This window comes from Coregonus clupeaformis, chromosome 31 (genome assembly GCF_020615455.1).
Source record: "Coregonus clupeaformis isolate EN_2021a chromosome 31, ASM2061545v1, whole genome shotgun sequence".
NCBI lineage: Eukaryota > Metazoa > Chordata > Actinopteri > Salmoniformes > Salmonidae > Coregonus > Coregonus clupeaformis.
In genome coordinates, this window is record NC_059222.1 from 10,620,386 (window position 1) to 10,632,648 (window position 12,263).

Sequence of the window (12,263 nt, forward strand, 5' to 3'; positions counted from 1 at the left end):
CCAAAATTAAGGAGAAGCAAGAGAGAGATAGAGAGAGATAGTCTTTTTTTTTCACTTTCAGTTTCACTTACTTAGCTAGCAAATGCAGCTAGCTAGTTTAGCCTACTCAAACACCCTGCTCAAACAGAGGAATGCTTTGTTAGCTAGCTGACTATGACTATCCAACACAACACTGGAACTCTTCCAAGTCAAGGTAAGCTTTTGGTTTTACTAATGTATTGCCACCGGGGTCCGCCGGTGTAAGTGCAAAACTGCTTACTGACTGTACACTGTAACATTACTGCATGATTGTAGCGGGTTTACTAAGGCGTTAGTTCTATTAGCTATGTTGACTATGACGTTCCTTTAGCTAATATGTTGACAATGATGTAGGCTGTGTGTAGCGGTTATGATATGGTTTGGCTTGGAATGGTTTTTTCGCCTGGTCACATACAGCTGATGTGTTGTGCATTGAAGTCCACAAGTGAAGGGAAAAGGTGAGAGGAGGAGAGCGCATAGATGCGAGAAGAAATACAATGTGGCTGCTATGAAAGTGAACTGTGTTTACACGTGATCAGGGGTGTATTTGTTCTGCCGATTCTGTTGAAAAACATTTCTTAAACGGAAGAAAACTGAAAGAAACAGAGATAAGATACCTGAATTCGTCCAATAGAAACTCTCGTTTGTAACTGTTGGACTAATGATTACACCCTAGATAAGCTAGATGCAGGCAAGAGTGTGCAAGGCGGTATTGAATGTGTCACTGTCTGTCACCTCAAATTTTTCTGTCAACCTGTGTGCACCTACGTTGTAAACTTTCATTCATAGGCTAGGTTGTAGCAACCTCATGATGGGTCTAGGGAAAATGTGAGTATCATGTTGTTGCCTAAACCTCTCGCTGTTGATATGAATGACAGTCATCCAATATGCTGTAATAGAAATAAGGCCATGCTCATGAAAAACAAAAACGTCCTCCCTCATCTTAAATGGCACCGACCGCCTCTGGTACCGACAAGGATCATTAGGACAGTCACTCAGGAAAGGAATGATTCAACTTTTCCAGTTTTGACCAGTCAAAAACACACCATAGGGGAGACAGCACAGAAACCATTTTGAATTTAAGCTCAGATCAGCTTACATTCCCCAACTTCTGACCTTAAACATTACCGAGGGAAACATGTTGAGATCCTCTACTCGTCCTGTGTAAGTTGCCATGAGCCGACTACATTAACATAATGCTTTAGGAAGGGCAGTAATCTATGTGACAAAGGATACTGTTATAATGTAATAAATGGTATGAATGTATCACAGGAAGTATCAAATAATATAATTCTCAAATATATACACTTTGTCTTAGAAACTCTATACTCTACAGGGGATATTATAGGCTTTACACTCACTGCGTGCTGCACATACGCACACACACAACACACACAGGTTTGTAGTCTTAATGGTTCTGCTCCGTTTGTATTATTATAAATACCTGATCCACCTGTACTGTCTCGGGAAAGTCTACCAGTAAACCACACTGTACTGCACACACACACACACCATATCTCTATCGCTCTCGCTCTTTCACTCAACCTTGGTATAAAGTTTCAGTTTCCCCTGCTTATTTTTCTCTCTGTTCCTTCTTTCTGCACCTGACAGTGGATTGTGAAGGAATTATAACTTCAAAACTAAATCCAGGTACTTCTTATCTACTATAAAAATACATTTAAAAACTTTGCTGATGTCATTTTTAGTATTTTTTTTTAATGAAACGCAACACAAAGGCAATAAAATTAAGATAAATAACTTTTCTTTTTTGTTTGTTTTTTACACAGGGGAAATATTTTAGTCATGTTTCCAACAATGACTGAGACAAATGTCACAAAGTATATATCAACACTACAAAGTAAATTGTTTCCAGTGGGCCTCAAAAACAGGTTGCGCAAGGATGATGACACTTTACCCAATGTGATGTTAAGAACTGAATCCAGTGTTTCTTTAAGAAAATACAGCTTTTAAAAAATTGTTTAAAGACCTACAAAAAGTAACATAACATGGATGTTCACATTATATTTCTTTTAAAGCTTTTGCTTTGCAGTGTAACAGCAACAATGTTTAAAAAAGTCGACGTATGTCGCAAACGAAAAGGCATGAATGTTTTCCTTGTGAAAACCCCAACACTGAAAACACAGTCATCCCAGGCTTGCATAACAGTCAGGAAAAAGACAATGGCGAAATAAAAATAAAAATATTAAAAACAGAAAGAGACATTTTTGGCAATGCAGGAACAAGATTAAGCACAATTTTGATTTGATCTATTTTGTTATTTTTTATATTACCCTCTTTTGATTGGCTCTGATTGTCCTTCACAGTCATGTGATGTCATATACGGTTGTCATGGAGCCTTCAAGTGCAAGAGCCGGGCAATGTGCAGAAAGAAAATGTTGCTCCCCTGGCAACATGGAGGTGAACCTTAAGCCGTGTTCTATGCCAACAAGTATGAGGGAACACAACTATTTTATTTCAATATGATTGCAGGATCCCGGAATTTTGATTAGATTGAATATTTTCATATTTGTATATTTCTTCATATTGTATTCTAATGTGATCAAGCGTACATACAGATGCGCTTTGTTTTTGTTTTTTTGAGGCCAGATAAATACCTACATAGATCTCCTCTAGGAATATAATATAGATATAGAACATCTAGAACTCTCCAGTCTAGATCTTAAGGATCAGCGAATAGAAGAAACTCAGTTTCTGTCCAGTATTTATATTTCTGTTAAACCCCCACAGGAGAATAAACACATAACAATAGACACAATAAAAACCTATATGAAAAATATACAAAAACAGACGAATGATAATGTGGACACAAAAAGCCTTTTCCACTTTTCTTATAAAAACATCCCATTCCATCCCCGTCACCAAATCCACCCTAAACCCCAAAATGGGACTTGAACCCATCCCTTGTAGCATATTTACAGCTTTACCCCTCATGGACCCCATCCCACCCCATCCCCACAACATACTCAGTGCAGGAAGAGAAGAATAAAACCTCCTCCTCCCTAAGCCAAAAGAACAACTCAAAGAAAACTCAAGTCTTTGAAAAAATAACACAACCTAAAGAGCAACAAAGAGGAATATAATTCTCTCTTCATGTATATTATATTTGTATACTATGTACAGTTTAATCATAACGTCTTTATACATAATGCTGTACAACACACAGAGATAGACAAATAATTCAGCTGTACATCTATGCACCTGAATAGGAGGATATGAGAGGTATTGAAGTGTATGGCTTGACTGGAGAAATAATCATTCCTTTTTGTCTTTTTTTTTTTAGTCTAGAGAAGAAGCTGTTAGTAAATCGATCTATATATTAATTAATATTCATAGATTTACGTTTAGTAGGTTTACTTTCTGAGTGTTAAAGACATCGAGGGTTTTCCATGGTGAGGTCTAGACTAGAGACCAACGCACGCACAGACAATCAAACACACACGCTAAAGCACTATTTACTCTGAGCTCTTCAAGTACCAAATGCATCCATTACAAGCACTCAGCACACAAACGTACACATACTCTCTCTCATACACACTCACGCACACACACACACTTCAGAACTACAGTGTTTTTGGTCCTGTTAGGATTTCTCAATCCTGCCGTTGTTCATTTATCATCAGACCAGTGTGGCCACCAGTAAGACCATTTAACCCAGTATGGGGAGAGAAAAGTCTCTGCTCTCCTCTCCTCTCCTTATGTTCTCTCTCTCTCCCAGTCTCTTTCATGTATTCTATATAACCCTTATTTAACCAGGTCTATAGGCTGAGAAGTGAAAACAACATATTCTCACTTACAGCAACAACCGGTGAGAGTTCCAGAAGTCTTTCTCTGTCAGACTGCCTGAGAGTCAGTCTATGACAGTCTTTGACTCTATGACAGACTGTAGAACAACTATTGGAGACAGAGAGTAGAGTGGGCACTGTCTGTCTTTGTTTTAGGTCAGTAGAGTACTGAAGTCCCTCTTCAGGTCAGATGACTCCAGTGCTGATAATAGAATCCACTGCGGTCCAAAGTGCTGTTATCCCTGTTGGGGTTTAGGATCGTCCACACCCAGATAGGACAAAGAACCAAGATCCAGAACCAGCAGGAACTAGAACCAGTCCAATGAAGATCCTCCTTTCCGGACTCTTCTAGTTCTGGACAGAACCATGCTTCACTGACACCAGCACCAGTTGCTCGGTCCAGCTCTATGAGATGAGGTAGCCATCTTTAAGGCTTTGTTTTGTTTACACTCCATAGTTGTTGCTAGGGGACGATGGCCACGCCTTCGGCGCTGACTAGCTGGCCTGTGGTTGGTTCGTAGGTCCCGGCCAGGTAGAACAGGTCCTGAGCTCCGCCCCCTGACTTGCGTCTGCGGATCAGGTGCTCGTACTCGGCACGGTTGACCACCTGACAGCGGTGGGAGATGGTCTGGACGTCATTCTCATCCTCGTGGCTTGACTGGTACAAGGCATGCTGGGTAGAGGAGGGAAGAAGGAGACAGATGTTAAACACAGAGATAAATAGAAAATCAAAAGATAAATAAAGTGCCACTTCCTTAATCCCCATGGAGAAATAGATTTAAGTTGATTCATTGTTGATCAAATAGTTGATACATTTGATCAAAAAGTTGTTGAATGATTATCCATCGTACCTTTCCGTCGTGGTGCCTCTTCCCCAGGCGTGTCTCCTCAGGATGGTAGAACCACTTGACCCTGACCACCATGCTGGAGGACCAGGACTCCCAGAGGCTCTCCACCCGCCCTACGTAGGGCAGCTGGGGCCGACCGGGGGACAGGAACACAGCACAGTCCCCCACACGCACCGTCTCACCACCACGCACGATCGCCTTGTAGAACAACTTACGGGCCTTACCCTTCAGACCACGCCTCTGTAGGGAGAGAAAGAGGGGGGAAGTTAGGAAGGAGTCCAGGTAAGAACATGGAACCAAACGTCTATGATGGCAAAATGGCTATGGCCAGAGCCTTTAGAGCAGTGGTATTAAAACCTTTTCAGCCATTTTTTGGCGACCCCACCCCACCTCAAATCTAATGACACAACTGTAAAATTGGTAAACTTTGATTTTCACATCAACAAATAACCTTCAATTCATTACATTTTCATCTTTCCTATCAAAATTAAGAAAATAAAAAAATACAATAAATACAATAAAATTGTATTTTTCAAATTATCATTCTCAATAACATTTGTCCCATAAAATAATCTAAATCTGTACTCTTAATTTTGAGTTCCCCCCTCAAAAATTAAATATACATTTTTAAATTTGGAGACCCCACTGCAATTCCTCCTGACTCCAACTTTGAATACGACTGCTTTAGAGTATTTAGAGGGCCCTGGTTATTCTGTAGCTTGTTTCTCAAATGTGACCCGTTTCAAGAAGCTAGGCGTATGTCGCACATCACTACTTCACAGGAGTGGCAATTGAATGTTTAAAAAAATATGTTTTATCAAAATGCGTTTTGGGGCAGAAATGCCTTCTGGAACATGTGAACTGTCATGTGCCTTAATAACAAACTTGTATGCCATCTGTAAATACGAATACAATTGTTAAATTACGAGCCTAGTTGGTTTAGCCACAGAAAAAGACAGGAACCTTCCCGCTAGCCATGATTGTTTGAGATAATGGATGGGCTGGACATGCCGAGAGATGAGTTCGGATTGGTCTGCCATGTAGCACGCTTCTGTCTATAACATGACCTGCTCAGTATGTGTAGATAATCCTTGCTACCGCAGCTTTTTTGAAAGATATAATGTTAGCCATGGAGAACTGCAAAAGTGTTGCTACTGTTCTCAACAACATTGCTGCCCAGAATTTAGCAGGCGCTATCGACAAAGATCAGTGGGAAAACGTTGTGATGGAATACTTTCTGCACACGGTCAGTGTGAACTGGAGTGACTTGACACAACAATGGACCAAACAAGCTGTAGCGAGCTACAAACCAAATGGAACAGACAAGCTGCCATGAAGCGTTCATCCATATATACGGGTAAGAGTCAAGCTACATTTTCAGATATTATACGTTTCTAATTTTGTCAGAAAGTAGTTTTCATTGCAAGTTAAAGCATACTTTTAGCTAGCTAGCGATCGTTAGCTTGCTGGCTCGCTAGCTGACGTTATGTGTATGATCTGTGTAGTAATATTTTTCATATCTCAGAAAGCCATTTGCATTGCTAGTTATAGCCTAATGTTAGCTAGCTAGCTGACATTGAACCTAGTTGGTTAGCTTTAGCTACCTGCAGATTCATACTCCAGCATTTCATGCTTGATATGACAATCCATTTGTACTGTAGTTATGGGTTGGGATTATCGTTCATTGTTTAGCTAGCTAGCTACATGTCTAAACAAAATACTCCACTTCGCAAAATAATGAATACATGACCCATCAAGTTAGCCAGGTGTGTCTGGGGGTGATTATGGCCATCTATTGTATTTCATGAACATGTGTACATGTCTAGACAATAGTGACATCCACTTAGCTAGAGGTGGTTATAGCATTTCTTTCACATGACCCATCAATTTAGACAAGTGTCTGGGTAAGCATCATCTAATAATTACAAAATATTTATAAAATATTTGTATCTGGACACTTTCAAAGTCAGTTTAGGATACAGGCCAAGGACTAGATAAAGTGTATTTTTACATGGAGTTTTTCCTTATTGTAGGCAACTACTTAAACCACTTTTAGTTTTGAAATCTTTGGTTGTTTACTACACTACCTTACTCAGTCTGTTTAGCACACGGCCTCACATGTGGGGTTACAAGTTTATGAACTTTCAAAGCAGAATTACTTTCCCATTGTTCCTCAACCACAGTGTATGACATACCATTTTGTAGCTCCGAGTCTCTACTTTTATCCAATGTAAAAAACACAATTTAAAATGTTGCTACATAAGACCGAATCGAGGCGGTCGGTCACAAATGTAGTGATCTTACTCAAAAAGTAAATTCAGTAAGACCTTACTCAATAAGTCTATTTCAGACTGTGTTAACCATCAAGGCTCCCACATACAAGCTTCCAGGACAGGTTATAATGGCCTCTACTCTGACTCTGTGTGTCCTCTCACCTGCGTGGGGTTTCCAGACCACTTCCACAGCTGGTGACCCGGCAGGAGGGCGGACATATTGGGATGGGGGTCCGGTGACAACATCCTCTGCCTCTTGGCTGCTGGGTGGTCCTTGGGAGGGTTGGGCTGAGAGGCCGGGGTGTTGGGGGTCGAAGTGTGTGTGTTGGGAGTCAGAGTGTGTGTGTTGGGAGTCGCAATGTGTGTATTGGAGCCAGGTCCATCTCTCCTCTTGGTTTGGCTTTTGGCTGCGCTACTGCTATTATTAGTCCTCCCCTTTGATGTGTACTCCTTCCTGTCCTCTCCTCTGTCACTTCCTCTCACCTTTGAACCTCCGGTGATGGCCATGGCTGACTTGGCAACGTAGGCGTGTGGTTGGGTCGAGGCTGAGGAGGCGGGGTTAGGGGAGGGGTCAGGGGTTAAGGGGTTAGAGGTCAAGCTCTGTCTGTGTTTGTGTTTCTGCTGCTGGAGCAGTGCTCGGTGGAGAAGGAGGGATGAAGACTCTTCTTCATCTGAGGAGTAGGAGGAGTCATTGTCGGAAGAACAGAGGGAGGAGGAAGAGAGGGAGCCAGAGGAGGAGGAAGACGAGGAAGAGGAGGAGCAGACGGAGAGACGGGAGAGGAAACGTCCCGCGCCCGCCGCTGCTGCTCTCCTCCGAGCTACGTCTTCATCTCCATCATCATCATCCTCATCCAGCTCAGAGTAAGAGCTGGGGCAGTCGCTGGGACAGTCCAGAGCTCCAAACTCTCCCCCCAGACCTCCTAAACCAGATGAGGGGAGCCCCTTTATGAGAGCTGGAGCCCCCTTCAGGAGCAGCTCAGACCTGGACACTCCACTCTCTCCTCCTCCTTTCTTTCTGTCCTTCACCACCAGGGCAGAGTGGATGTACCTCAGGGGTGCACCCCCCACCCCTGCAGAGGGACCCTTGTGCCCCCTGCCGCCCCCCAGACGCAGCAGAGCTTTCCCATTCTTGGTTTTGGGCGACGTCACGCCCTCGTGATCCAGCTTCACCAGGAACTGTTTTCTGTCCCTGTCGCTCGACTTCCTGTTGGAGGGCACTGTTGGCATGGTGACAGAGTCCCTCAGCCCCAGAGGCATAACCGTGGTTACAGGCCGGTGGGTTCCGGTTCCGAAGGCTCCAGCGTAACCATTGGCGATGCTACTGAAGGAGTCGATCTCGAATGGGGAACTGAAGATGCCCTTGAGGGGTGCGGGAGGGGCGAAGGGGTGTGTGGCTGGGCGGTGGAACACCCCCAGGTCTTGCTGGCGACCCACTCGGTGGGTTTTACGGGACGTCCCGTTGAACAGGAAGAAGTCCGCTGGAAGTCTCTTTGCTGGCCAGCTTAACGAGGAAGTGTTACCCCTGGTTACGCTCTCTGATGATGTTGTGGTGGAACTATTGGCCCCTGGCTTGACCTTTTTGGGTCGTCCTACTGGATAAAGAGAACGGGTGAGAGTGAGAAAGAAAGGTAGACAGTGAGAGAGAGATTTCTAAACAAGACTGATCAACCTAACCTTCCTTTAAACCAGGTAAGTCAATGAGAACAAATTCTTCGTAACCATAAATAACAGCCCTTACTGTGGAGCTGGAGGCAACTTGTCACATTTAGTCTGTGTTGAGTTATGAGAATGCTGTTTGACTAGAGGGCATTCAGATCAGTGACAGTTAGAATAGTGATGACGTTAGGCAGGAGGGGGGTTCCATGCAGAAGGAAGAAGTTGTAAGATAAAATCATATTATATATGTGTATTATACATGAGTAAAGCTGGTCTGACTATGAAGCAGTTTGTCTTGGGGCTACAGTGACTGATTGGGGCTGGGATGGTGAGTGATGAGACGACTGGTGACTGGTTGTCTATGCTATCTATCTCACTGGTGTTGCTCTGGTGCTGTAGGCCACAATTTCAAACAAATGGGAGGCACTGGCACCATCTACACTGAAGAAAAATATAAACGCAACATGCAACAATTGAAAAGATTTTACTGAGTTACAGTTCATATAAGGAAATCAGTCATTTGAAAAAAAATCATTAGGCCCTAATCTATAGATTTCACATGACTGGGAATAGAGATATGCATCTAGTGGTCACAGATACCTTTTAAAAAGGTAGGGGCGTGGATTAGAAAACCAGTCAGTATCAGGTGTGACCACCATTTGCCTCATGCAGTGTGACACATCTCCTTCGCATAGAGTTGATCAGGCTGTTGAGTGTGGCCTGTGGAATGTTGTCCCACTCCTCTTCATTGGCTTGCGAAGTTGCTGTATCTTGGCGGGAACTGGAACACGCTGTCGTACACGTCGATCCAGAACATCCCTAACATGCTCAATGGGTGACATGTCTGGTGAGTATGCAGGCCATGGAAGAACTGGGGCATTTTCAGCTTCCAGGAATTCATTGTCCGTAGCTTATGCCTGCCCATACCATAACCCCACCGCCACAATGGGGCACTCTGTTCACAACGTTGACATCAGCAAACCGCTCGCCCACACAACACCATACATGCTGTCTGTCATCTGCTCTGTACAGTTGAAACCGGGATTCATCTGTGTAGAGCACACTTCTCCAGCGTGCCAGTGGCCATCAAAGGTGAGCATTTGTCCACTGAAGTTGGTTACGACGCCGAACTGCAGTCAGGTCAAGACCCTGGTGAGGACGATGAGCACACAGATGAGCTTCCCCGAGACGGTTTCTGACAGTTTGTGCAGAAATTCTTCAGTTGTGCAAACTCACAGTTTCATCAGCTGTCCAGGTGGCTGGTCTCAGACGATTCCGCAGGTGAAGCAGCCGGATGTGGAGGTCCTGGGCTGGCGTGGTTACACGTGGTCTGCGATTGTGAGGCCGGTTGGACGTACTTCCAAATTCTCTAAAACGACTTCGGAGGCAGTTTATGGTAGAGAAATGAACATTCAATTATCTGGCAACAGCTCTGGTGGACATTCCTGCAGTCAGCATGCCAATTGCACACTCCCTTAAAACTTGAGACATCTGTGGCATTGTGTTGTGTGACAAAACTGCACATTTTAGAGTGGCCTTTTACTGTCCCCAGCACAAGGTACACCTGTGTAATGATCATGTTGTTTAATCAGTTTCTTGATATGCCACACCTGTCAAGTGGATGGATTATCTTGGCAAAGGAGAAATGCTCACTAACAGGGATGCAAATACATTTGTGCACAGAATTTGAGATAAATAAGCTTTTTGTGCGTATGGGACATTTCTTGGATCTTTTATTTCAGCTCATGAAAAATGGGACCAAAACTTTACATGTAGCGTTTCTGTTTTTGTTCAGTGTAATACGATGGAATTACGCTCTGAGCCATTACCTGGTCTCCGCTTCTGGCTCCTCCCTCCTGCCTCCCCATTGGTTGGTCTCTCTGTGGGCTTGTCTCTACTGTCCTGGGTGGAGCTTCTGCGACCACGACGACCAGGTGAGAGCAGGGCTGGAGATGGCTCCGCACCTGAGAGAGAGATAGAGAAAGCGAGAGTGTGACAGGGAGAGTTATTAGACATTCTTTCTTTTTCTTTTTTATAATTTCAGTTAATTAAATGTATCGACTGAAGATTACACAATACAACAGCAGTAGTGTTGTACCTGTATACATGATTATATGTACTATTATTATTACTACTGAAATTAACTGTATTTCATTATCCTCATTGCATTGTACTGTATTTACTGTATTTACTGAAATGCTGTACCACTATACTGTTTTAGCAATATCTACAAATCTACAAATTGTACTTCATGCCAATAAAGCAATCTGAATTTGAATTTGAGAGAGTGACAGAGCGAGAGAGAGCGTGACAGCGTGAGAGAGTGACAGAGAGAAAGAGATGGAGAGAGGGGGAGAGCGAGACGGGCGGGAGGGAGGTCAAAAAAGACTTCTAGAGTAAATCTGGATTGAATGTTGACAGACTCCAGTTTTCTCCAGACCACCTATTTACCCTCCAGGAATGTGTATATATGAGAGAGAGAGAGAGAGAGAGAGTGTGTGTGCGTGTGAGCGCGCAGTGTACTCACAGTGTATCTGGTACCCTGGGGGCAGCAGGCGTATGTTGGGCAGAGAGATTCTTCCTCTGTCTCCATCATCAAACTCCACCATCACACTGCCCTCCTTCTCCTCCTCTCCCGGACCCCCTCTGTGGACGTATCCAGGGTAGAGGCAGCGGGAGCGTTCGCTCCAGTAGGCACAAACACGCATCCCGGCAGTCAAGATGGCTTCCGTCTGCGGCCGCACATCCAACACCGCTTCCTCTAATAGCTGTTCTAGAGAGTAGATCCTAGGTCTGTTTCCCCTCTCCCCCTCGATCACTACACTGAATCTAGGAGAGAGAGGGAGAGAGAGAGAGAGAGAGAGAGAGAGAGAGCGAGAGAGAGCGAGAGAGAGAGAGAGAAGGAGCGAGAGATGGAGAGAGAGAGAAAGAGAGACAGAGAGAGAGTGAGACAGAGAGACAGAGATTGTATTAAATGTATTACCAGGCAGTCAGCCAGTCCTTTGCATCAACATGTCAATCTGTGATCAAATCAAAATCAAATCAAATCAAATTTTATTGGTCACATGCGCCGAATACAACAGGTGCAGACATTACAGTGAAATGCTTACTTACAGCCCTTAACCAACAGTGCATTTATTTTAAACAAAAAAGTAAGAGTAAAACAACAAAAAAGTGTTGAGAAAAAAAGAGCAGAAGTAAAAATAAAGTGACAGTAGGGAGGCTATATATACAATAGAATAAAGTGACAGTAGGGAGGCTATATATACAGGGGGGTACCGTTGCATAGTCAATGTGCGGGGCACCGGCTAGTTGAGGTAGTTGAGGTAATATGTACATGTGGGTAGAGTTAAAGTGACTATGCATAAATACTTAACAGAGTAGCAGCAGCGTAAAAAGTATGGGGTGGGGGCAGTGCAAATAGTCCGGGTAGCCATGATTAGCTGTTCAGGAGTCTTATGGCTTGGGGGTAGAAGCTGTTGAGAAGTCTTTTGGACCTAGACTTGGCACTCCGGTACCGCTTGCCGTGCGGTAGCAGAGAGAACAGTCTATGACTAGGGTGACTGGAGTCTTTGACAATTTTGAGGGCCTTCCTCTGACACCGCCTGGTATAGAGGTCCTGGATGGCAGGGAGCTTTGCCCCTGTGATGTACTGGGCCGTACGC

The 12,263-nt window shown here is 43.9% G+C and overlaps 1 protein-coding gene across 3 annotated transcripts in view; it reads right to left on the reverse strand.

Annotated features, from left to right (window-relative positions):
- Window positions 1-1,714: 1,714 nt before the first annotated feature.
- bahcc1b (BAH domain and coiled-coil containing 1b) overlaps window positions 1,715-12,263 on the reverse strand; it is a 65,271-nt gene continuing 54,722 nt past the window's right edge. For all 3 annotated transcript variants that reach the window (XM_045209779.1, XM_045209780.1, XM_041858893.2), the window contains exons 19-23: window positions 11,126-11,427; window positions 10,428-10,562; window positions 7,105-8,534; window positions 4,673-4,909; window positions 1,715-4,494 (exon numbers count right to left, since the gene is read on the reverse strand). In XM_045209779.1, coding sequence (XP_045065714.1) covers window positions 4,285-4,494; window positions 4,673-4,909; window positions 7,105-8,534; window positions 10,428-10,562; window positions 11,126-11,427 — 2,314 coding nt within the window. In that variant the 3' untranslated portion in view covers window positions 1,715-4,284. The remainder of the gene's footprint in view (window positions 4,495-4,672; window positions 4,910-7,104; window positions 8,535-10,427; window positions 10,563-11,125; window positions 11,428-12,263) is intronic.